General features: G+C 44.2%; 2 protein-coding genes across 3 annotated transcripts in view; both read right to left on the minus strand.

The window, feature by feature from the left end:
• The window catches only part of slc2a9l2 (solute carrier family 2 member 9, like 2), a 268,703-nt gene that overhangs the window by 8,248 nt on the left and 232,778 nt on the right, over positions 1–27,677 (minus strand). The gene's annotated exons all lie outside the window — the stretch shown is intronic.
• LOC143488908 (uncharacterized) lies at positions 15,241–24,126 on the minus strand. Of its 2 annotated transcripts, XM_076987896.1 has the most exons (4): positions 22,387–24,126; positions 22,131–22,304; positions 21,868–22,038; positions 15,241–21,460 (listed from the first exon to the last, which is right to left on the minus strand). In XM_076987896.1, exons 2-4 carry the CDS (start codon positions 22,279–22,281, stop codon positions 17,022–17,024), a joined length of 4,761 nt encoding a protein of 1,586 aa, XP_076844011.1. In that variant the 5' UTR covers positions 22,282–22,304; positions 22,387–24,126; the 3' UTR covers positions 15,241–17,021. The 2 variants fall into 2 exon arrangements, with proteins under 2 accessions (XP_076844011.1, XP_076844020.1); XM_076987905.1 differs by having other exon boundaries at positions 22,131–24,126.

The raw sequence follows: 27,677 nt of genomic DNA on the forward strand, positions 1-27,677 counted from the left end.
CTCAGATGAGGAGCCCATGTCCCTGGATCGGTGTGTCTCGGAAGGGGAGGGGGAGCCCATGGACACATCGAGGGACAAAGCGCCGGTGACCCCGGTAGCGCGGAAGGGATCCGGCGCGGTCGGCGGTCCAAGGTTGGGGTTCCGTGCGCCTCAGGAGAGGCCACGGTGGTTCGCCGGCGCGCGGCGCCGAGTCCCGGTTCCAGTGGCGCCCAGGAGGAAAGCCAAGGCTCCGCAGGGGAAGCTCTCGGGCGCAAGGATCAAGGGTGCACCGGGAGGAGCTGCGCACGCCGGAGGCGCGGCGCCGAAGACCGAAAGGACCCCGCCGCCGGTTCCGCCTTCCGCGACTGCTCAGCCTGCTTTCCCTGGAGGGACGGCGCCACCACTTGCGCTTTGGCAGGCAGCCCAAACACTGTCGTGGTTGCCTGTTCCTGTTTGTATGTCTGCCCCTGTGTTTCTCCCGAACCCCCTGTTTCCTTTTGTGCCCTTTATGTTCTGTGTGCCAGTGTGCGTGTTTGTACTTGTGCCATTGTTCAATGTTTTCTCCCCTGTCTTCCCAGGGAGGGTGTGCTAGAGCTGGTCACGGCGGTTCCCGCCGTCGGGGGTGACGGCTCTCGGAGGCTCGTGATCCCGGCGGTTCCGGACCTGCCCGTTGGTGTTGGTTCGGGGCTTTCCAGCTGCGCGGGACGCTCCGGGAGTAGCGAGCCCCTGGCGGGGGGTTCTGTTACGGAACAGCTCCGGTCCCTTCCCTGTGGGCGTGTAATGATGTCGTCTGCGTGCGGTTATGTCCATGTTTGTACTTCCGTGGGTGTGGGTTGTTTGTGAGCGTGTTCATTTGTTACACCTGTGCCTTGTCTCGAGATCACGAGGGTCTGTGTTAATCACCTATTTAATGTGCGTTCGCGCAGTGTCTTGTGCTCGTCTTTGTCTAAAGTTCCGTGTCAGCGTGAGAGGTGTTTGTGATGCTCGCGCTCCGCTCGGAGCTTACACGTGTGAGTCCACAATAAATGTTAATTGTTCACATACAACGTCGTGGTGCCTGCCTCCTACACCCGCCGTTACACTGATAGGTTTCCTGTTTCTGACCTTAAAATTCAATCCCCTATCCCTAACCCTATACTATACCTCTAACTCAATCTCTTAATCCTAAACCCAATCTCTTAATCCAAACCCAATGCCTTAATCCTAACCCAATCCTTTAACCCTGGTAAATACAGATTTATTCCACAAGCAACAAAATATAAAACAATATAACAACTATTCTAATCTATCACAGGATAAATACGCAATGGAAACAGAAATACCGACTGGTGCAGGTTGCCTCACTGTGCAAGGAAGAAGAAGGATCCAAGGCAGAGGAAGAAGAAAGAAGAGGAAGAAGAAGAGGAAGAAGAGGAAGAAGAGGAAGAAGTTTGGTACCACTCCTCTCTCATGGACTCTCTGGAGGAGAACCTTCAAGTTGACATGCAGCATGTTTTAACAGTACACCTATTTTTTTTAGATTTTTTGCTGTTGATGTTTTCACCTGGTTCAATCTTTTAGCAGAAATTCAGGGCGTACATGTAACCACCTATTTTTGGCACTGCAGTATTTATATTAATATACACATATCCATATGGTTATATTATGGTTATTAATAGACATTTCCCAAGCAATTTACAACTAGAATTTCTAGACGAGCAATGTCTTGTTGTCTCCCACGGTCTATATAGTTTCAAGAGGAATGTCTTGTTGTCTCCCACGGTCCATGGAGTGTCAAGACGCTTTTGTGACGCTGAAGCAGGACCTCACGACCTGTGTCACTTTGGCCCATCCAATCTTCAGTGAGTCATTTATTTCGGCCATAGTGAAGATGCTTCCTTTGATGGGATTGGTGCAGTTCTCTCACAGATCCCGCCCAGTGGGAACGACCAGTGGCATTTGCAAGAAAAACTCTCTCCAAGTCTCAGATGAACTTCACAGTCTCAGATAAACCTCACATTGGCTGGAATTCCTGGTACTAAAGTAGTCGATCTGTGACAAGTTTAGCCTTTAGCTGAAAGGCAGAGACTTGATGGTTTGGACAGACAACACTGACCAAGTCACGGCTTGATGCATGTGAACAATGATGGGTGGCCAAACAAGCTTCAAATAGCTTTGACTTAATTAAAGCACATTCCTGTCTTCAAGAATATTGTGGCCGATGAACTGAGTGGACATGCACTTGTACAGTCGTGTTAGTCACCGTCTTGCGTCAAACCAAGTCAATGCCATTAGTTGTATATCTGTACAGGATGATTTCAGGTTGTCCAACAATTGTCAGGCTGTTCAGAACCTAAAAGAGGGATTAGCAGAAGTTCGAATAAGAAAATTTCAGCAGTATCAGGTAACTGTTGCATCTGACCAGATTTCTGCTCTGTTCAATGCACATCAAACTGGTGAAGTGAGCCACGTGGTAGGGACCTCAACTGCAGCCATCCAAAGGCTGGGGGAGAATCGAACTACTGATGTCCCTCAGAGTCGACTCCTCATTCTACAAGAGCAAGATCGCACAATAAGTAGGGCCATGTTCTATGTGCAGAGACACAAAGGGCCTACCATGTGTGAGCATTCTGTTTAACCTCGTAGTGGTTACACATCTTCTTAAGTATTGGAATAAAATTACCACTAGGAAGGTGAAGTGAGATCGGTATACATCAGTAGTGAACCGTGACCATTAAACCTGGGCCCGCTCCCGAAATAAAATTGTTTCCTCTCCTAATTAACTGCAATAAAGAAAAAAAAAATGAGACGACAGTACAGGTTTCAAAATGCAATAAACAAATATAGCCGCAAGCGGCGATAGGCGGGTTCACACACACAATAAGCAAAAGGAAGCCCAAAAGGTCCTTTAGACCTAAAAGTGAAAAGAAGCTGTTTGGGTTTGGCCAGTGTGTGCTCTACAGATAGTGTGTAATGACATCTGCATGTGTCAGAAAGGGAGACACAGAAACAGCACATCTGGCTAGGGCTGCATCTATGTGAACAATATAGGAAGGCCTGCATGTGTCTATACATGATTGGGCCTGTATATCACCGACAGAGAGAGATTGAGGGAGCCAGAGACTATGCTTTGTTAATTCACTCTTTACACACCTAGCATGCCTAACATGACTGCCCATGTATTCAAAGTATGAATGTAGTCTGCAAAGCCTGGCATTACATGACTGACATGACTGGCATGACATCACTGCCATGGCGAATAAAATTAACATGACTGATATGACTGACATAACTGGCATGACTGTAATGATTTGATGATTTGACTGAAATGACTGATATGACTGGACTGAAATGATTGGCATGACATGACTTACATGACTGGCAGAACATGACTGGCATGTCTGATATGACTGACATCACTGGCATGACTTACATATACTATACATATACTATAGATATGCATACAAACTACATACATTTAGGTAGAAGTGTGTGTGTGTGTGTGTGTGTGTGTGTGTGTGTGTGTGTGTGTGTGTGTGTGTGTGGTAGTGTATGTACTCAAACTATGACAACATATACTAATACATACATACATAAGTTTACATAGAAACTATACATACATATAGGTATAAAGGTGTGTGTGTCTGTGTGTTTGTGTGAGAGAGAGACAAAAAAGAAGCCAAATATCAGTTTGTATGAGCATGTGTTAGTCACTGAGATATGGGTGGGTATGGCTAGGGAAGTGTCATTGTGAATGCTATAGGAAGGCCTGCTTGCGCCTGTATGTGTGTGTGCCTGGTTAATAGACACAGAGAGATCTAGGTAGCCAGAGCAATGTTTACTTAGGGCACAGAGATGGGAGGGGGAATGTGGGTGAGAGTGTGATAGAGACTGAGTGTGTGTGTGAGTTTCAGCTTGCGTGCGTGTGAGAAGGAGAAGGTGACAGAGGGACTTTACATGCATTTTTATGCATTGTAAATAATACTGCACTGTAGAGCCATACGATAACTGATTTAGATGAAACTTGACAAATTTGTTCAGGATGGGATTCTGAATGGGCTTGTGCATTTTGGTCAGAATTGGATAAAATATGAAAGAGCTTTAAGAATATGAATATTATATGTATCGATGCTGTCCATTAAAAAAATATTTAGCAGGTATAAGTGTCCTCAAATCCAAAATCTTTGGATTGTTTTTTGATTTCACACTCTGTAGAGTATTATAAGACTTTGTTTGGCATGATAGTATGAAAATCCTAGGAGCAGTATGAAAAGTGATGATTTCAAACTATTATTAACTGTAAATAAACTGTGCATTTTTTAATAGGACATGTAATGGGAAAGTTGTTCGCACTACTGCAAGGAATCAAAAGAGTCCAATTGCATGTTCCCAAGTGGAATTATGTAGGGGATATACTTGCTTTTTTTGCAATAGCGCCCCCCAGTGGCCAATCGACACCCGGCTGGATTATGTCATGGGGGGCGTGCACTTGTCCACACCCAAGAGGTTTCGTGCAGATCGACCAATGGTAAGCCTGTCAAACGCGTGCCGATCACTGATTGGCCGATTACGTCAGCCATTTTGGAAGTATGGCATGTCTGCTTTAGGACCTGGTTTCCAGAGGCCCATAGATGATGTCTGTCAAGTTTCATGTGGATCGGCCAATCTGAGTGCATGGGGCAAATTTTTGCATGTTATAGCGCCCCCTAGCAGGTGAGGTATGGCAACCTCTGCGAGCTGCCCCAGACCCTCACAGGGAAGCTGTCTGTGAAGTGCCATCTCATTACATGCAAGTTTTCTTAAGTTAGAGCTCCATATGCGCAAAATTTACTATTGAATTTACGCCCCCTCATTTGATTGGCTTATACTGACTAGGTAGTGAAGAAATTAGCATTTTTGCTGGATAGATTTTAAAGTTCAGACTCTTCTGAACGTTTTGATACCACATATGTGCATGTATGTGAAAAATCCAGGGACAAGTTTGGGCCCAAAGATGTGTGCGATTTTGCACATTATGCAAATTAACTCGAAATCTAAGTGGGCGGAGCTAAAGGGTCCTTGAGGCTTTTTTGTTTGGTTTTAGCCAAGGAATCCATCAGAAGTGGAATTTCGTTTCTATGACCTACGGTGTAGGAGATATGGACCAAAACACAAAATGCTGCGCTATAGCGCCACCATCAGGCCAATGTGGGTCATTGTCTGGGTTTCCCTCATTGCACCTCTGGTGCACCTGTCTGCCAAGTTTGGTGTTTCTGGGCCTTACGGTCTAGGCTGCAGTATGCGTTTTACAGCCTGAAAAATAATAATAAATATAGCCGCAAGCGGCGATTGGCGGGTTCACACACAAATAGGCATATTTTGGCCTCAATAGGCAAAAGGAAGCCCAAAAGGTCCTTTAGACCTAAAAGTGAAAAGAAGCTGTTTGGGTTTGGCCAGTGTGTGCTCTACAGATAGTGTGTGATGACATCTGCGTGTGTCAGAAAGGGAGACACAGAAATAGCACATCTGGCTAGGGCTGCATCTATGTGAACAATATAGGAAGGCCTATATTGTGTCTATACATGATTGGGCCTGTATATTACAGACAGAGAGAGATTGAGGGTGCCAGAGACTATGCTTTGTTAATTCACTCCTTGCACACCTTGCACGCCTAACATGACTGCCCGTGTATTCAAAGTATGAATGTAGTCTGCAAAGCCTGGCATTACATGACTGACATGACTGGCATGACTGACATAACTGATATGACTGAAATGACATCACTGGCATGATGAACAAAAGTAATATGACTGATATGACTGACATAACTGGAATGAGTGACATGACTGGCATGACTGTAATGACATGACTGATATGACTGACATGACTTATGTCTGACATGACTGGACTGACATGACTGATATGACTGGACTGAAATGACTGACATGACTGGACTGACATGACTGTTATGACTGGACAGATATGCATACAAACTATACATACATTTAGGTAGAAGTGTGTGTGTGTGTGTGTGTGTGTGTGTGTGGTAGTGTATGTACTGAAACTATGACAACATATACTAATACATACATACATAAGTATACATAGAAACTATACATACATATAGGTATAAAGGTGTGTGTGTCTGTGTGTTTGTGTGAGAGAAAGAGACAAAAAAGAAGCCAAATATCAGTTTGTATGAGCATGTGTTAGTCACTGAGATATGGGTGGGTATGGCTAGGGAAGTGTCATTGTGAATGCTATAGGAAGGCCTGCTTGTGCCTGTATGTGTGTGTGCCTGGTTAATAGACACAGAGAGATCTAGGTAGCCAGAGCAATGTTTACTTAGGGCACAGAGATGGGAGGGGGAATGTGGGTGAGATGGCGCATTTCCACTAGGGCCTGCTTGGCGCGGTACGGTTCGGTACGGGTCGATTCGCAACGGAACGGTACGGTCGCGTTGTGTTTCCATTACAATGGTGAACCACCCCAATGTGGGTGGAGTCGCTGTTGGCGCGCGGGTTGTAGTGTCGTGACATCATTTGTATACGACCACAACACCGGTCGACGCCCCTTAACACATAGCATTATTGTATCTTATTTATCTTTATCTTCATTATTGTATGTGATTGCTCTAATTATTGATAATAATTTGGTATTACTCAAACAGGCTGAACACACCCTGCATAAAAAGCATCAGTCATACAATCAAATCAAATCAAACTTTATTATGAAATATAGATATTTAAAGTACAACATATGTAAATAATATAGTTATAGTTTTAAAAAAGTGCAAAAAGCAAATATATACGTATAGCTTTATATGAAATAAATATTTATAGTACTACAAGCAACATTTTGTGTGCTTTTACTGGCGTCTGTCTCGCATGGTGTTCACAAGTTCGCCAAGCACCCCGAGGAAAGCCCGGTTGAAGGAAACATTTTCCGCCAACTCCGCTCGCCTCGTCAGTGGAAGGGGAATCTTGAACGTAAAAAATAACAAATATTAAACACAAGTATTCCCGTGAAAGCAACAACAATATAGCGTAACTGCACAAAATGTGTAGCACGTCATCGCTGCTCATGCTTTGTTTATGGCTACAGCTAACTAGCAAGGCTAAGAGCTAGCTATTGTACAGTAGTGACTGTGGTGGTAACATTAACTACAAACACAGCTCTAAATTCCTGCGTTTACAATAGATGCGTTCATATTACGTTCATATTACATCTTTTACGAGCCTAGTAGTAAAACTGTGAAATCACAATACACTCACCATTCTCTGTGGCCTCCAGCACCGACATTGTCCAGCACGTTTTCTCTTCCGTTACTGGCTGGCCGGTGACCGTATATGACATCCGTTTGCTGGAACCATATCCAGTCTTTGCGGTTTGCTCCGCTGCGTCCGTTATGGTCCTTCACCGCCCGGTAATCGCGTTAAGCTTTTTTAGCTTGGACCGACCGGCACTGCTGAACGGACCGCTGGTAGCCATGAGTGGCCATTAGCGCGGAAACCTCGCTAAAAACCTTTACATTTCTAGTGGCCCCGTCCAGTTCGCCCTGGATTTTTTGATCGCTGATTATTAACAGAAAGGTTTGTACCTCGGCGTTTGACCAGGGAACAGACTTCGCTCCTTGGGTTTTAAAAATGGTTGAGGAGTCCATAGCATAGCGGAGGAGTCGCTCTCCTGACGCAACCTGTGACGACACTCCCTGGCCAATCAGTGTCATGCTGTTACTCCACGTCACAGAACTGTACCGCTTCGGGACGGTTAGAACCTCGAGCGAGTCGGTACGAAAAAAGTACCCAAAGGGGCCGGCTCACAGGGTACTGGTACTAATGGAAACACTCACAAACCGACCCGTATCGAACCGTACCGCGCCAAGCAGGCCCTAGTGGAAATGCGCCAAGAGTGTGAGAGAGACTGAGAGTGTGAGTTTCAGCTTGCGTGCGTGTGAGAAGGAGAAGGTGACAGAGGGACTTTACATGCATTCTTATGCATTGTATATAATACTGCACTGTAGAGCCATACGATAACCGATTTAGATGAAACTTGACAAATTTGTTCAGGATGGGATTCTGAATGGGCTTGTGCATTTTGGTCAGAATTGGGTAAAATATGAAAGAGCTTTAAGAATATGAATATTATAAGAGATTATAGATTGGGGCTTATGACAAAAAGTGATTTACGACTTTCACCTCTAGTTGACACCCCCCTCCAGCCCCCCCCCCCCCCCCCCCCCCCCCCCCCTCACCCTCCACCCCCACCCTCCCCCCAACCACCCCCCTCCGCCCCTCCACCCCCACCCTCCCCCCAACCACCCCCCTCCGCCCCTCCATCCCAACTCATGACATCATCATCACATTAATCACGTCAAGACGACCAAAGAGTATTAAGTTGTGCTTTGAAATTTTGTTTGATAAGGTTAATTAAAACATTATTTTTGATCTTCTTTGATGTTGACTCTCCGGGGCCGTATAACCCTAGACACCTGCGACACACACACACATAAACAAACACGTGCACAAACCCTAGTCGCACAGACCAGCGCTAAAAGATAGGCATCTCAGACACACACACACCCGTAGTCTCACACACACACACACACACCCACTCCCCTGAACAGAACAACGCACACACCCGTAGTCACACACACACACACCCTGAACAGAACAGGAGGATCTCAGACACACACACACACACACACCCACTCCCCTGAACAGAACAGCACACACACACACACATACATACCCCCTAGTCACACAGACCGCGCACGCGCACACAAATATGCTTACTTTGAATAACTTCAAGCAGTTAACAAAACTCTGATGAACCAATGAAGAGGCATTCTCATCAGACCAATCCGGGGTGCGTGTTTAGCGCGCGAGCATTTAAAGGGAGAGAGGGGAAACGTTTCCTTGAGGAGTCACCATGCAGTCTATGGTGGTAAGCGATTGTCCGTACGCTCCTAAAAAAAGTTTCAAGTGGAAAAGAAGAATCGATCCGATGGCGCAGGGCGACACTCAACGCTACTGGCCTCTGAAAGATGAAAGGGGTGCCGGAGGGTACTTTTTTGACGAGAACACCTGCACGGTTACCTTCTTCACGATCCCAAGAACGGCCGGCCTTGTATTTGAGAATGCTACAGAGAAAGTGGAATACGATCTGTACGACTGGAAGGAGTTCCGAAGATGGCGTACGGAGTTTGAATACCTTGTGGAGAGAGGAGAAGTGCCGCTTCATACTATTAAGGAGCACGAATGGAAAGGTTACAGAAGTCCGTACCACGTTTTCAACATCCGAGCGTGTATGCTCGCCGAGGGAGTAGTAGACCTCTGTTTGGCGGTGACCTGCTCGCGTAAACGCGGGGCTCCCGGAGATGACGCTGGGAAAAATGGTGAGGTGAAGTACGGGCGTCTCAACTGGTACCACTTGCTAAAGTATTTCGCCTTGGTCGATAATCTGTTCAAGAATATGATGAAAAACATGGGCATTGAAACTATTAAGACGAATCTGTACGGCATGTTTGAGGAGTGCAAAGAAGAAAAAGTCGTGCCTCCGTCGCAAATCATCGAGGAACCCTACGAGGAGGACTCCTCCCACTCCTCATCATCCGATATAAATGAGCCGACCATAGCCGAGCAAGACAAACTGGTCATCATCGACAAACTGGTCATCATCGACATGGCGAGCCTAGAGGAGGATCTCGAGACCTCTTCCTCGTCGAGCTCTAATGACGACGAAGAACAGCCTCCTTCAGATCCTGAAGATAAAGAGAACGTGCCTCCCGAAACACCTTCAGTCGAAAAAACAGCCGATGAGATAGACGGCGTTCTCAGCACGAAGGTGCTAAAGATCATTCGAACCGTGATCGGAACCCTGCTGGATGGGATTATCGATAAGGATATCAAGGAAAACTGCAACGGATGCGCTATCGATCACCCGAGTCAACGTCAGCACCAATGCCTGAGCGACCCTGACCCTAGCTATTTCTGTCTGAACCTACCCAAGCTGCTTAAGAAGGTGTTCAAGCCGTGGTTCCCGCAAACGGTGACCGTAGCGCTGAATATGTGCGGTGTCTCAAATCCACCTCCTCACAGCAAGATCTCCGCCGCTGCTGAGGCGATGATGATGGAGCTAAAACACGAAAGTAACATCAAAGATGCTCTGAGAGAGATTGAAGAGCAAAGTCAGGATCTGTGCGAGGACCTGCAGGAGCGCCTTAAGGACATTTGGACGCTGCAAGAAACCATGGCCCTTGACGAGTCGTCTGAAAAAGAAGCCTCAACAGTCTGAAAATTGAGAGGAAATGTTCTAAACTATGGGAAACCTGGTCAGCAGGCGTGACGGTTCTACATCCGAGAACAATCAATTAATAAGGGACATGATCTCTTTGTTCAGCAACACCGTCGACGTCACAGCTTACGATCTCGCCGATGAGAGATTATCTGCTTTAAAAAAACTGATGTGTGTAGTACGGGAATCTAGCGGTCTATGGAGTTCTCTGATCACCGAAGCCAATAATACTAGTTATCCGGCGCATACGTATATATCACGCATTCTTTCTTGCATGTTTGAAAAACCCTTTGTATGTAAAGACGCTCACCTATTATGCATTTTCACCTTTGTAACCGACGTGTGTGTTTTGAAACTAAGTAAAGATGAAAAGGTTGATGTAAAAGAAGCCTTTGAACATACTCTTTCATTATTAAATGAACATAATATAAATGTAATCTCTTTTGCCAAAAGTTTGTTTATGAAACCATAAAGCATTGTAACCTCATTTGCCAATTTCTTTTTATAAAAACTATTAAGCAATGTATCCTCATTTGCCATTTTCTTTTTATAAAAACTATTAAGCAATGTAATCTCATGTCAAGTTTTGTTTTATAAAAACTATTAAGCAATGTAATCTCATGTGCCAAGTTTGATAATAAAACCACGAAACAACGTATTTGTTGCATCATTGTATTCGGATCAACATGACCGAACGTTTGCTGAAAAAGATTTACTATAACCCCTCAAACCCCGGGTCTTACGGTGGGGTAGCGGGTCTGCAAAGGAGCGTTGAGGAGAAGACCGGTAAAAAAGTAGATGCTGAAAAAATCAAAACCTGGTTAGCGGCGCAGGATGCTTACACTCTACATAAACCGGTCTCAGGGAAATTTAAAAGAAACAGAGTAGTCGTGAAACACATTGACGAGCAATGGCAAGCCGATCTGGTAGATATGTCCGGCTTATCGGAGCATAACGACGGTGCAAAGTTCATGCTAACCTGTATAGATATACTATCCAAATACGCGTGGGTGCGCGTCCTAAAGAACAAGACCGGCGTCGAGGTTACCAAGGCCTTCGAATCGATTCTCAAGGAGAGGAGGGTTCCTAAAAAACTTCAGACCGACGAAGGGAAAGAATTCTTTAACAACAGATTCCAGGCATTAATGAAAAACAATAACATCGTTCACTTTGCTACCGGGACCGGACAGAAAGCCTGCGTGTGTGAGCGGTTCAACAGGACGTTAAAAACCAGAATGTGGAGATACTTCACGGCCGTCAATACGAGAAAATACGTAGACGTGGTGCAAGACCTGGTTCACGCCTACAACCGCAGCTATCATAGCAGCATCAAAATGAAGCCCTCAGAAGTGAACGAGGGAAACTCTTTCAAAGTTTTTAAAACCCTGTATGGATTGTTTGCGCCGAGAGAGCAAAGAAAAAAATTGAGTTTCAAGTTTAAAGTCGGCGATACCGTTAGAATTTCGCGATTAAAACATCAGTTTGAGAAAGGTTACGTACAGAACTTTACGGATGAATATTTTACCGTTTCTGAACGAATAGGGAGAGATCCTCCCGTATACAAACTGCAAGATTACGACGGTGAAAATTTACAAGGAACCTTTTATGAGCAGGAGCTGCAAAAGATTATACTCGGTAAAGATAAGGCTTTTAAAATAGAAAAGATTATATCTGAAAAGACTAGGAACCGAAAGAAGATTTGTCTGGTCAAGTGGGTCGGATGGCCGGACAAGTTTAACTCGTGGATTCCTGCCGAGGAAATCCGCGACATCGTGAAAGGATAAAAGGAGGCGTTGTACTTTTGCATAAAATTATAACTCCGTAATCATGGAGGAAAGCGGATTCTTCGTTACTCTCCCGAGCAACGCTTCGAGAGGCGTATACCCCAATAACAGAATTTCGAGCTACAGGACGCATTTCTTAAAACCTATAGAGTTGTCTGGTGAGTGGGAGGTAGCACTCGCGGAGGTGCAATATCCTAACACGTGGTTCAATCTGCATGAGAAGAACGGCATGGAACCTACCTTTATAGTTAGAAGGGAAGGCGTCGAGAGCAAGAGGTTTTTTATTTCGCAAGGGTATTACGATGACATAAACCTCATCGTAAAGGAAATGAATAAGAAGATGAAATCTTTTGACCCCGAACTAAAGTTAGAATACCGTCCGTTGATAAACAAAATCCGACTTGCGGCTTCCACCAAACCCTATTGTTTGGAGGCTAAAGGTAACCTTTCGCTTATTCTCGGTCTGGCATCCAAACACCTCATGCAGGAAGAGCCGGAGGCACCCTTCCCTACGGATCTTCGCGGAGGGATTTACTCATTGTTCATGTATACCGATATTATACAATATCAGAGAGTGGGGGACAGCTTTGTGCCTCTGTTGAGATGCGTACATATAGGGGGGAATAAACACGATTTCGTCACAGTAACGTATGATAAGCCACACTACGTACGTGTTACCAAAGCTCTCATAAACGATATAACCGTCGAAATCAAATCCGATCAAAATATCGAAGTACCTTTTCAATACGGGAAAGTTATAGCTAAACTTCACTTTAGACCGGTAAAACATTCATTCTGCATTTGAAGAAAAGAAAGAAAGAAAAAAAAATGCATCGAACGAGTTACGGAGATCCTCAGATCTATGTGGACTACTATAAGCATCAAGCCGGAAATGGTCTTCCGGGGTTCCAAGGATCCCCGGTCATGTATGGGGCGGGACTCGGTGGTATGTTCAAATCGCTTTTTAGGATGGCGGTTCCCCTTATCAAAAGAGGATTCTCTATTGCAACGCCTCATTTAAAAACCGCCGCGAAAGGGATAGTAGGCGACGTGATTAGCAACTTTGTGGCCAAGAAGCAAGAAGGATCGGGACTCGCCGCCATTGCCCGCAGGAACGCTAGGTGTCCTCCCGGAAGACGCCTCGCGTCATCGTATAAAAAACGCAACGTCGTCGCGAGTAAGGTCAAAGTGAAGAATAAAACCAAACGAAGAAGCGGTAAACGTCCTTCCTCCGACAACAAAAGAAAACTGAACATCTTCTAGAACAGCTATGGCCTTTCTGCATAGTATGTCGACCGAATGCGCCAAAACGGAACTGGATATCTTCACTCTGCCTTATACTCAAACGAGTATCGAAAAGTACGCGTACGTGGAAATACCACCGCTTTCATCCGTTGCAGATGGAGGGGCGCCGATAGATTTTTACGTAGCGGGTAATAGCGACGATTACCTGGATCTCAACAACACTTTTTTATACCTAAGATGTAAAATCACAAACCCTGACGGAACCGACATAGCCGCCGACGCAAAGGTCGGCGTCGTGAACTACCCGATAGCCTCCCTTTTTTCACAAGTGGACGTTATGCTAGGAGACCGACTCATCAGTCAGTCGAGTAATACGTACCCTTACAGAGCAGTCATGGAATGCCTCATGAATTACGGCAAGGACACGCTGGAGACTCAGTTTTCAAGCGGTATGTTTTACAAGGACACTGCGGAGCATATGGATGCTACGGACCCGGCGGGCCGGAACATGGGTCTCAGAAGCAGAGCCGCGTTTAGCGGCGAAAGTAGTCCCTTTGACCTGATCGGATACATTCACTCCGATATATTTTTTCAGGATAAATTTTTACTGAACGGAGTGGACCTGAAAATTAAATTTGTAAGGAGTAAAGACGAGTTTTGTCTGATGAAAGAAGGACAGACGGACTACGTTATAAAAATACTCACGGCTTCTCTTTTTGTGAAAAAAGTCACCGTGTCTCCCGCTGTGAAGTTGGGCCACGCGCACGCGCTTCTGAACGCCACAGCCAAGTACCCCATGGAAAGGGTGTGCATGAAGACCTTCAGTTTACCCGCGGGGAGCCGCGTATGCACCCAAGAAAATCTGTTCCTGGGCCCTCTTCCAAAAACCGTCGTTATAGGAATGGTGGATAACGACGCGTACGTAGGAGCCTACAATAAAAACCCCTTTAATTTCAAACACTACGACACGGAGTTTATCGCACTCTACGTGGACGGAACCCAACATCCCGCTAAGCCTTTTCAACCGAATTTTCAAGCCGGTAACGCCGTTCGCGAATATCACTCGCTAATTCTGGCTTCGGGAAAACACCTTAAAGATCAAGCTCTTTCCATCGGTCGTGAAGAGTACATAGGAGGCTACACATTGCTGGCTTTCAATCTATCCCCCGACGATGAAGGAGGGCAGCATCTGTCGCTGATAAAGTCCGGAAATATGAGAATGGAACTCCGGTTTAAAAATCCTCTGCCGAGGACCATAAATCTCGTTATTTACGCAACGTTCGATACCATACTGCAAATAAATAACCACCGTAACGTGCTCATCGACTACCAATAAAAACGCATGGACACCGGAGAACTTACCGAGGTGATGAGAAGCTGCCGCGCTTTGGAGAAAGTCTTTTCGGGAGTGGTTCCCTGCGACCGGCTACCTAGCATTAAGCTGAAACGCTTTCCCGCCATGTTTGTCGTAAACACGCACCCCAGTCATATGCCCGGGGAGCACTGGTTGGCCCTGTGTCTGAACGACGAAAGGTCCGGAGAATTTTTTGATTCTTACGGTAACCCTCCAGACTACGAACTCTTTCCTAAATCTATTTATTCATTTATGAAAAAGAACTGCAAAGAAATAAGACATAACTCTACACAAGTTCAGAGCTTTGATTCCGTTTGCTGCGGCCCTCACTGCGTTTTCTTTTTATGTCAAAGGGCTAAAGGAAGATCGTTTAATCAAGTTATATCGAATTATAAGGACGATGTAAAAATCAACGATAAAATGGTTGTAGCTTTTGTCAAAAAAATGTACACTAGACTGAATAAGAGATGTTCCGTTACTTGTAATCAGCGAGCGTGTTCCGGCGAAAAGTTTAAATGCTCTGTAAAAGATTAGACGGACGCCATTTTGTCTTTTAGTATTTTTTATTAATAAATTGTAATTACAATGAACAAATAAACGATACAACCGCCTATTGTTGTCTTTATGTCCTTAATCAAAATTCACCCACGCCGAAGAGTTAAAAGCATAATCAGAACTCAAGCTAGTTGAATCAGAACTAGTTGAATCAGAACTAGCAGGGGCGAAACTCGTCGAGTTTTTAATGGTCGACACTTTTTGACGTACGGCGTCATTAGGAATGGTGGAATACGGTACATTTAATGTAGCTACCGCGTGTAGTATTTCATTCCAGCCTAGGGGGCGTCTGTTGTCGGGTATCTTGTGGGTAGCCGTGAGGTTTTTAATCAAGTCCAGCATGTGCGAGCCTTTAATCGTTTTTCCTTGGAAAACAAGCTCTCCCTCATCATTCCACGATGCCGTTTGACCCGATTTAGCTATTTTGTCCAGAATGTAGGAGGCGTTTTTTCTGGCTCTCGCCGGTACGTTTTCGATAACCTCTTTTACCATCTCGTCCTTGGTCACGCTTAGATCTACCGGTTGATCCTGTATCTGGCTGATCGGTTCCTTGGGGAGGGATAGGGTTAATCGCGACGTTTCTTCTTCTTCGCCTCTTTTAACGACGTTTAAAAATCTTTGCAAAGCCGCGGAGTAAAGTTTAGCCTTGTCGTAGGGATTCATGTCCGTCCTAGATAAAATGTGACGCATAACCGCGTCTAAATCATTTTCAACGGTCCGTCTTATATTTTCTTTACCCGTCGACGCATTTTTAAGCATATCTAATTGATGTTGAGGAACCAAATACATCTTCTCAGCAGTCTCCATTTTTTTATCCTTTGCCCGATAGCAGGCTGCTTATAAAGGGAACGGCTACGCTGAGCAGAGGGAGAAGGAAACCTCCGTGCTGGTTAATAGCTTTTCTCTTTGTAGCTACAGAAGCTCTTTTATTCGCAAAAAGTTTTATCCACTTTTTCTGTCTTTTCAAAACACGGTACTGTTTAGCGGTCAGAGGAATGTTCCCGCGGAGCAGATTAAAAGCCAATTCGCATATAGAAAGTATGAGTTCCGGCGAAGCTTCGTGTAATATAACCTTCCTACGTCGGGGTTGTGACTTATATAAGGTTTTCAACGCGGGTAGGTTCGTCCTTAGTCGAGCCGACATTTTCTTTCCCGGCGTTATTTGAATTTTTTCTTCTTGGGGACGTACACGGCGGGGTTCTCCCAGGAAAACGCGCTTGACCTAAGACGGAGCTCCTCTGGCGTTTGAGCTTTCAAGTCTACTAATAAATAGCCGTAAGGTTTAGAGGCGGCGTCTTGAAAGCACTCTATAAAGTATTTTGAGTTTCCGGGGTACATTTGACGCGCCAGTACGCTGATCTGCGACTTGTCTCTGGGATTTTTAAATAAAACCATGTAGTTTGCATTCAGGTTGATGGTTCTACTAGTCTTACCTTGAAAGAAAAGATTTTGCACCAAATACAAAACGCTCAAGTTTCTGTGATGCGTGTATTTTGTAAACGCTTTTTCAATCTCGTCGTTTTTGCTGGCATCGTTCATGAGATCGTCCAAAATGAGAAGGTTAGTCCTATCTATAGGAAACAGTTGGTCGTCACACAGAGATTCGGGTATTCCTTGAACAAAGCGAACATTTATTTTGTTCATCAAATCATCGTACAGAGGTTGCCAACATGTATAACACCAAACGATATTATCCGGGACTTTAGACATCGTTTCATTACATTTTTCCAACAACTTTTTAATAAAAAAAGATTTTCCACAGTTACTGGGTCCGCAAACTATACAAGAAAATGGTAGCTGAAACCTAGCATCAAAATGCTCCATGACCGGAGACCCAAAAATGTTAAAGCTTAATACCCGTAGGGCAGAGTCCTGAAATCGGGCAGCAAAATGCGCTTATCGTACACGATCCTGAACCTTTTCTGTTGTGTTTTGTTTTTTAGGAGGAAGCCTATTTTATCCCTGACAATCATGTTGCGGGACGTCATTATCTCCCTAGAACGGGAGGGGTTTTTAACGTGTTCGTTGACCAGTTCCGTCAAAGATTTCAGGTTGACTAGTTTATCGTTGGTGTAATTTAACGTGAGCCCCTTAACCTTCATAACGTTCTCACCCTTTAATGTACGGAAACCGTACGTTTTTGGCCCTCCGCTGACAAACTCTACAATGCTATCGCCTTCAGAGAGCTCGCTGGTGAGTCCCCCCAAATAATCGCTCAACGGCGGCATCCAATCTCCGTCACGGGAGACAAACACCACCGAATCTGTGTCTGTGTAAAGAACCCTTCTTTGCAATTTGTCCATGAGCTCGTAAAGCTCCAGTCTGGCGTAGGTGGTCGTGAAAACGCCTATGAAAACGTTTGAGACGCCGGGGTCCATGCATCTGACGTCGGCCTGTCGCCACTGCACAAGCGCTACATCGTCGTTCAAGAACGACAAGTCCCTGACTTTGATGCTCGTTGAAAACATAAACTTTAAAAACATTTCAGGCTGCGTGATCAGAGTCGTGTTCAGTCTGTCGGGCCGCTGACACATTTTTCCCCAGAGAGAATTTAGAGCTAGTTTAGCCACAGATCTCTTGGCGGGGTTATGTGTTATTTTCCCAGCGTCCAGACGAATTCCTTCATGTTCCTCGTACCCTCTCAGGTATTCCTCCTCGTCCGCCGCACATTTTACCCAGGAGGGGTACCCGCTGCTCTCCTGTTTAGTTTTCAAAAACATTTTAATGTAATCCGCAAACAGGGTGTCGGAGCGTAAGGGGAAATGCCAGACTTCAAAGATTTTCTGCACCACGTAGCCTTTTTCGACGGCTTTGATCACTTCTTGAGTGCACCAAGTACCCGTCAGGGCTCTTTTGTCGTCGCTATGCTCGCACTCCGACAGCCGATGTAGCACGCAGGTTCTACAGAGAGGGAAGGTGAGTTTGCCGTTTACTCTGTAGGGCAGAACAGGCGCCCACAAGCCTCTGGGGGGCAAAACTTTGACTCTGACTATACCGAAATATTGTTCTATCGGTAGGAAGTCCTTGAATACAACCACGGGGTGTCCGAGGGGGTAGGTCTTTGTTTTGTTGACGAATGGGTAGAGAGATGTGAAGTCGTAGTAATCGATCCTCTCCTCGGGTTGAGCCACGTAGTGCAGATTTAACGCGTTGGTCCTCCCTCCAAACAAGGCATCGCGGGGATTTAACCTTTCTGGAAAGTCAAATGATTTCAGAAAACTTTTCACATCCTCATCGGTCTTTTTCATCTCGCTCCACTCGTGTTCCCATATCAAGGTCATTCGCAGATCGTAAGTGTGCTTCAAGTGTTGAATTCTCGTCTTCGTTCTCTCGAGTAGACTCCCATACGTCGTACCTTGGGTCAGAGGGTGATGCTCGTGCGAGGCGAAGCATTTATCACAGCCGTGATAAAAACATCCTAAAAACTCGTACGCTCTCCGCACGCCTTTGTGCTCGCTGTATCCGTCCACGGCGTATTTACCAAATTTCACTTCCCCACCGTTCAGAGCGTGCTGAATGTTTATCTTCCGCTTTTGCGCCACATACTCCAACCATTGGATAGAAGAAGACGAAAAAGATTTCTGTCCCCCGACGTAATGATCCAACGGTGGAATGGCCAATGTGTGTGGAGAAAGAAACTTTGTTCTAAAGATTTTCATGCACACGCTGGCTATGGTGATGCAACTGAAGGGGTCGACTGTTGTGCTTTCCAGGATCTCTTCCCTGAATATCAGACAGGCTCGCCTTAAAATCTTTACGTCGTTCTTACAGTACTTGGCCATCTCTTTCTTGAATAGAAAGATTCCTCCTTTGATCTTCTCGTACCATCGGAAGAACTCCTCGCGATCCTTGGGCATCATGCTGTCGGCACCGTAGAATTCGGGAGCGGGGTAAGGCCCTACATAGTCCTGATGTTCCGGGATGTTCCAATAGTGTGGAAAGTATCCTTTAGCGTCTGACTCGAACCCCATAGCTTTAGGCATTGCGGAGAGTTTCATAGGCATGAAGCAGAGGCTGTCGATAAACCTCTGATTAAACTCGGGGTCGGTAAAACACAGAATTTTGCTGCCTTGTGCTACAATGTCAGGAGCTACGCCTTCTTTCACCAGGTAGTTAAGCAGGAGATAGGAATCGTATCCTCTAGCGTTGTGTGCTATGAACATATAGTTGCTGTATGCGGGCTTGCGGAATTTCGCAAAGAATTTTTTGACGCAGTCTTCCCCGGACCACGTCCACGTTTCTCCTTTAAAATCCATGCAACATAAAAAATTTGCTACGTGCACGCCCGTCGCTTGATGACATTCCAGATCGTAGAAGATGAGTTTGTTGCTCCGCTTTTCTTTCTCTAGAGGTTCGATAAAACACTGATGATTAAACAGTTCATCCAACTTTTCCCCACAGAGACGACAGCTTTGACCGATGCATTTATGAGACTTCTGCCCAGCGAATGATGTTTTAACCATCGTGTTACATTGTGCGCAATAGTACGCTCTTTCGCATAATGTGTACGTAATGTTTTCATTCGTCTTTTTCGACTCCTTGTGTTTGTCATAACAGTACTGAGATCTGCACAGTCTTAGACAGTCCGGGCATTGTAAGAGACTCTTCTGTTTGTGTTTGTGACATTCGGAATCGTTACAGACGCCGCACGCGTATTTACAACTGTGACTCCTGCGGTCATTGTAAGTAGCGTAGCAGTAATTGCAGAAGTAATCCGCGCCTAGAAGTCCTTTTATGTTTTTTACACCATAGTAATGTTTATCGTGTAAAAATATGAACAAAGTCCGATCATTGGGGATTTCAGAGGTTTGAAAAAATGAATATCCTTTTTTGGAGACGGTACGGTGCAACACTACAATTTTACACTTGAGATGACTCTCAAATCGATGTACGTCCGCAAACCCGACTTCGTCATGGTGTCTTAATCCCGCATCTCCCTGTAACTGTTCCGCTATCCTGCGTATCTCAAAACGACTCCTCCCAGGATTCAGCAGCTGGGCGACACACAGCGCAAAACATAAATTATTACCCTCGTTTTGAAAAACGTATAAATGTCTGAGTTTCTTCCTTACAACTTCGGAATGGAGGAGGCCTGATAATTTTCTCCTGTCCCCACTCCCTCCCCTCGGAGCGTGCACTAATTGAATCACCAAATCAACGGCGTCGCTCGTCAAGACTTCAAGGTTGCTCTGCATAGCTTTCTCGAGAGGTGATAGAAACGAATCTAACGCTACTCCCTCAGAGGTCACTTCAATAGGTTCTGAAATGCTCAGATTAGGTCCGTGAATTTGAAAAATCATGACGTCGTTCGGTTCTACGGCTTCGCGAGCAACATCTACCATCTCATCTATAATCCCTAAAACGTGGTTGTGAAAATCAGAGAAACTGCTGATGTCCTCTAATGAGGAGAAATTTACTTTCCTTCTAATTTCTGTGTTATTGAACTTTTCCCTCTTTTTAATTCTAATGCTCGGGTCTGTAGCCGCTCCACAGCCTACTTGTTCGGCGTCAATATTGATCATGGGGTGAGAATAATTTGGTCTCTCCTCATCAATTTCAATCGGTACGTTATTTTGATTATCAGAGGTTTGGCTATTTAATTCTCTAAGATATTGCTCTAGTTCTTGGAAACAATCGTATTGTTGTTCTGGTTGTGTAATCTCGGTTCTGGCTTCGGGGCTCTGAGCATTGTAATCGATAGGTATTGCCAATCCTCCATTCAGAGAATTTACGGCTTGTAAAACGTGAGGATTTACTGTATGATTTAAATCTATAAGATATTGCTCCAGTTCTTGGAAACAATCGTATTGTTGTTCTGGTTGTGTAATCTCGGTTCTGGCTTCGGGGCTCTGAGCATTGTAATCGATAGGTATTGCCAATCCTCCATTCAGAGAATTTACGGCTTGTAAAACGTGAGGATTTACTGTATGATTTAAATCTATAAGATATTGCTCCAGTTCTTGGAAACAATCGTATTGTTGTTCTGGTTGTGTAATCTCGGTTCTGGCTTCGGGGCTCTGAGCATTGTAATCGATAGGTATTGCCAATCCTCCATTCAGAGAATTTACGGCTTGTAACACGTGAGGATTTACTGTATGATTTAAACCTCTAAGATATTGTTCTAGTTCTTGGAAACAATCGTATTGTTGTTCTGGTTGTGTAATCTCGGTTCTGGCTTCGGGGCTCTGAGCATTGTAATCGATAGGTATTGCCAATCCTTCATTCAGAGAATTTACGGCTTGTAACACGTGAGGGTTCGTCGTGTCTTCAGGCAGGTTGTGATTTATTTCTGTAAGACAATGAATGAAGTCGTGTAAATCATAAATGCTTTATTAGACACGTTGGTTATATATCATGAGTGAACTTGTGTAAATGCTTTATTAGACATGTTATATATCATGAGTGAACTCGTGTAAATGCTTTATTAGACATGTTGGTTATATATCATGAGTGAACTTGTGTAAATGCTTTATTAGACATGTTGTTATATATCATGAGTGAACTCGTGTAAATGCTTTATTAGACACGTTGTTATATATCATGTCGTTATGTTTCATGAGTGAACTCGTGTAAATGCTTTATTAGACACGTTGGTTCATGAAAGGGGCTCCCTGACGCTAATAACAGCTTCGTTCATAAGCAAATTAACGGAGCTTAACACTGCGTACGCGGCAGAATTCACTTGGCTCTGCGTACCGTGGATACGCGCAACTTTCAGACGTTCAGCGGTTACAACCGCGTCTCTTGCCCTTCGAATGAGATCAGCCGTCATGAGGTCCTCCTCCTCCTCCTCCATGACATATCGATTCGGCTCATGTTCCTGAAGATGACCCGCTCCGTCTTCCTGATTTGAAGTTGCGCTGGCGGCTAAAGTACAGATGAGTAAACAATCTTACTATCGAATTGTGAAATCATTTTTTCACATCATCATATTCGGTAAAACATTCAAAAAAACTTACGTGACGGAGGAGGTCCTCTGAGCGGTGAAGCATGTTCCCCACCGTCGAAACGCAAAGAACTCGCTTGAGACAGCGTTTCCCAAGCGTTCGGACCCTGTTCAGTAATTACTGACTGAGTTTCTAACGCTGGAGCGGGCTCCCAGTCGTTCATCGCATGATTAATGATGTCATCATCTTTGAAAAATTTAGTCAAATGAGAATAATTTAGTCAAATGAGAATAATAATGATTCAAAATAATAATAAAATAAAACATACCCGGAGATGCACGAAAAGGATGTACAATCGCTATACGTTCGACGTCCAGATCAGTATATAATGAAATCTCTTGGTATTCAAATTCATCTTCATTATCTAGATATTATGAACAATAGACATACATTAATTCGGTAGGAAATTATCTGAAAAAACATTTCAAAACCTGAAATCTTTTTTTTTAATAAAATCATTACATTAAATGGTCGCTAGATGGCAGTGTAGGATAACTAATGGAAGAATGATAGAAGTTTTCTGTGAAAACCGTTCTCAGAAATCTTTTTATGAAATCAATACATTAAATGTCCGCTAGAAGGCAGTGTAGGATAACTAGCGAAAGTTTTCTGTGAAAACCGAGGTTCATTCAATATGCTCTTTGAACTCTTACAATGCATGGAAGACAGTTTTAAATGTAACGTTCAATCAATATGCAATTTTAACTTATTGTGTTACCTTATTATACATATAATTATACATATTATTGTGTTAACTTATTATAACGTTAACTTATTATACATCATTTGTGAAATATAGTATAAATGTTTAAATGAGTACATTTAAGGTTTAGCTACGTTTTATTACTTTCATAATAATACTATAGTAATTTAATACATTCAAAATAACTCCAAAGTCTTACCTCCTGCTCGAGACGCGTTCATATTAAATGTCGGCTTGCTTGCTTGGACGGGTCCTGGTCACGCGAGTGAAACATCTAACTTCCTACGATGCTAGAAGCACCTTTTTGTACATTTCTTTAACGTGGGGGAGATGTATTTTGATATATTACTCTGTGTGTGTCTGTGTGTGTATGCATGCGTGTGTGTGTGTGTGTGTGTGTGTGTGTGTGTGTGTGTGTGTGTGTGTGTGTGTATGCATGTATGCATGTATGTGTGTGTGTGTGTGTGTGTGTGTGTGTGTGTGTGTGTGTGTGTGTGTGTGTGTGTGTATGCATGTATGCATGTATGTGTGTTTGTGTGTGAGTGTGTGTGTGTGTGTGTGTGTGTGTGTGTGTGTGTGTGTGTGCATGTGTATGGGAGACCTGGGTATATGCTCTGTAATCAGTGACAGGGGGGTTAATTCATTGGAGAAAGGCGCCAAGGTCATATAGAGAATGTGTGTCTGAGACACCGAGGACCCTCAGAGTTACAGCTTTAAGTCAGTATGAGGCCTCTCTCAGGAAAAAATGGTTTGTATGGACAATACCACCATAGACTGCATGGTGACTCCTCAAGGAAACGTTTCCCCTCTCTCCCTTTAAATGCTCGCGCGCTAAACACGCACCCCGGATTGGTCTGATGAGAATGCCTCTTCATTGGTTCATCAGAGTTTTGTTAACTGCTTGAAGTTATTCAAAGTAAGCATATTTGTGTGCGCGTGCGCGGTCTGTGTGACTAGGGGGTATGTATGTGTGTGTGTGTGTGCTGTTCTGTTCAGGGGAGTGGGTGTGTGTGTGTGTGTGTGTCTGAGATCCTCCTGTTCTGTTCAGGGTGTGTGTGTGTGTGACTACGGGTGTGTGCGTTGTTCTGTTCAGGGGAGTGGGTGTGTGTGTGTGTGTGTGAGACTACGGGTGTGTGTGTGTCTGAGATGCCTATCTTTTAGCGCTGGTCTGTGCGACTAGGGTTTGTGCACGTGTTTGTTTATGTGTGTGTGTGTCGCAGGTGTCTAGGGTTATACGGCCCCGGAGAGTCAACATCAAAGAAGATCAAAAATAATGTTTTAATTAACCTTATCAAACAAAATTTCAAAGCACAACTTAATACTCTTTGGTCGTCTTGACGTGATTAATGTGATGATGATGTCATGAGTTGGGATGGAGGGGCGGAGGGGGGTGGTTGGGGGGAGGGTGGGGGTGGAGGGGCGGAGGGGGGTGGTTGGGGGGAGGGTGGGGGTGGAGGGTGAGGGGGGGGGGGGGGGGGGGGGGGGGCTGGAGGGGGGTGTCAACTAGAGGTGAAAGTCGTAAATCACTTTTTGTCATAAGCCCCAATCTATAATCTCTATTATATGTATCGATGCTGTCCATTAAAAAAATATTTAGCAGGTATAAGTGTCCTCAAATTCAAAATCTTTGGATTGTTTTTTGATTTCACACTCTGTAGAGTATTATAAGACTTTGCTTGACATGATAGTATGAAAATCCTAGGAGGAGTATGAAAAATGATGATTTCAAACTATTATTAACTGTAAATAAACTGCATTTTTTAATAGGACATGTAATGGGAAAGTTGTTCGCACTACTGCAAGGAATCAAAAGAGTCCAATTGCATGTTCCCAAGTGGAATTATGTAGGGGATACACTTGCTTTTTTTGCAATAGCGCCCCCCAGTGGCCAATCGACACCCGGCTGGATTATGTCATAGGGGGCGTGCACTTGTCCACACCCAAGAGGTTTCGTGCAGATCGACCAATGGTAAGCCTGTCAAACGCGTGCCGATCACTGATTGGCCGATTACGTCAGCCATTTTGGAAGTATGGCATGTCTGCTTTAGGACCTGGTTTCCAGAGGCCCATAGATGATGTCTGTCAAGTTTCATGTGGATCGGCCAATCTGAGTGCATGGGGCAAATTTTTGCATGTTATAGCGCCCCCTAGCAGGTGAGGTATGGCAACCACTGCGAGCTGCCCCAGACCCTCACACGGAAGCTGTCTGTGAAGTGCCATCTCATTACATGCAAGTTTTCTTAAGTTAGAGTTCCATATGTGCAAAATTTACTATTGAATTTACGCCCCCTCATTTGATTGGCTTATACTGACTAGGTAGTGAAGAAATTAGCATTTTTGTTGGATACATTTTAAAGTTCAGACTCTTCTGAACGTTTTGATACCACATATGTGCACGTATGTGAAAAATCCAGGGACTAGTTCGCGCTCAAAGATGTGTGTGATTTTGCACATTATGCAAATTAACTCGAAATCTAAGTGGGCGGAGCTTAATGGTTGTATATTAATTGTCCTATTGGATTTAGTCAAGGAATGCATAGGAACTGGAATTTTGGTTCTAGGACCTACGGTGTAGGAGATATGGACAAAAAGTCAATATGGTCTGCTATAGCGCCACCATCAGGCCAATTTGGGGTCCCTGTATGGGAATCTGGTCCTTGGAGGTAACTGAACCTTTTTGCCAAGATTGGGTTTTCTAGGCATTACGGTCTAGGCTGCACGATGCATTTTATGTCAAAAAATGGGCAAAAGAATAAGAAAAAATATAGCCGCAAGCGGCGATAGGCGGGTTCACACACACAATAAGCAAAAGGAAGCCCAAAAGGTCCTTTAGACCTAAAAGTGAAAAGAAGCTGTTTGGGTTTGGCCAGTGTGTGCTCTACAGATAGTGTGTAATGACATCTGCATGTGTCAGAAAGGGAGACACAGAAACAGCACATCTGGCTAGGGCTGCATCTATGTGAACAATATAGGAAGGCCTGCATGTGTCTATACATGATTGGGCCTGTATATCACCGACAGAGATAGATTGAGGGAGCCAGAGACTATGCTTTGTTAATTCACTCTTTACACACCTAGCATGCCTAACATGACTGCCCATGTATTCAAAGTATGAATGTAGTCTGCAAAGCCTGGCATTACATGACTGACATGACTGGCATGACTGGAATGACATCACTGCCATGACGAACAAAATTAACATGACTGATATGACTGACATAACTGGCATGACTGTAATGATTTGATGATTTGACTGACATGACTGATATGACTGGACTGAAATGACTGATATGACTGGACTGAAATGATTGGCATGACATGACTTACATGACTGGCAGAACATGACTGGCATGTCTGATATGACTGACATCACTGGCATGACTTACATATACTATACATATACTATAGACATGCATACAAACTACATACATTTAGGTAGAAGTGTGTGTGTGTGTGTGTGGTAGTGTATGTACTCAAACTATGACAACATATACTAATACATACATACATAAGTATACATAGAAACTATACATACATATAGGTATAAAGGTGTGTGTGTCTGTGTTTGTGTGAGAGAGAGACAAAAAAGAAACCAAATATCAGTTTGTATGAGCATGTGTTAGTCACTGAGATATGGGTGGGTATGGCTAGGGAAGTGTCATTGTGAATGCTATAGGAAGGCCTGCTTGCGCCTGTATGTGTGTGTGCCTGGTTAATAGACACAGAGAGATCTAGGTAGCCAGAGCAATGTTTACTTAGGGCACAGAGATGGGAGGGGGAATGTGGGTGAGAGTGTGAGAGAGACTGAGAGTGTGAGTTTCAGCTTGCGTGCGTGTGAGAAGGAGAAGGTGACAGAGGGACTTTACATGCATTCTTATGCATTGTATATAATACTGCACTGTAGAGCCATACGATAACCGATTTAGATGAAACTTGACAAATTTGTTCAGGATGGGATTCTGAATGGGCTTGTGCATTTTGGTCAGAATTGGGTAAAATATGAAAGAGCTTTAAGAATATGAATATTATATGTATCGATGCTGTCCATTAAAAAAATATTTAGCAGGTATAAGTGTCCTCAAATCCAAAATCTTTAGATTGTTTTTTGATTTCACACTCTGTAGAGTATTATAAGACTTTGCTTGACATGATAGTATGAAAATCCTAGGAGGAGTATGAAAAGTGATGATTTCAAACTATTATTAACTGTAAATAAACTGTGCATTTTTTAATAGGACATGTAATGGGAAAGTTGTTCGCACTACTGCAAGGAATCAAAAGAGTCCAATTGCATGTTCCCAAGTGGAATTATGTAGGGGATACACTTGCTTTTTTTGCAATAGCGCCCCCCAGTGGCCAATCGACACCTGGCTGGATTATGTCATAGGGGGCGTGCACTTGTCCACACCCAAGAGGTTTCGTGCAGATCGACCAATGGTAAGCCTGTCAAACGCGTGCCGATCACTGATTGGCCGATTACGTCAGCCATTTTGGAAGTATGGAGTGTCTGCTTTAGGACCTGGTTCCCAGAGGCCCATAGATGATGTCTGCCAAGTTTCATGTGGATCGGCCAATCTGAGTGCATGGGGCAAATTTTTGCATGTTATAGCGCCCCCTAGCAGGTGAGGTATGGCAACCTCTGCGAGCTGCCCCAGACCCTCACAGGGAAGCTGTCTGTGAAGTGCCATCTCATTACATGCAAGTTTTCTTAAGTTAGAGCTCCATATGCGCAAAATTTACTATTGAATTTACGCCTCCTCATTTGATTGGCTTATACTGACTAGGTAGTGAAGAAATTAGCATTTTTGTTGGATAGATTTTAAAGTTCAGACTCTTCTGAACGTTTTGATACCACA

This window comes from Brachyhypopomus gauderio, chromosome 2, assembly GCF_052324685.1.
Source record: "Brachyhypopomus gauderio isolate BG-103 chromosome 2, BGAUD_0.2, whole genome shotgun sequence".
In the NCBI taxonomy this organism is placed as follows: Eukaryota; Metazoa; Chordata; class Actinopteri; order Gymnotiformes; family Hypopomidae; genus Brachyhypopomus; species Brachyhypopomus gauderio.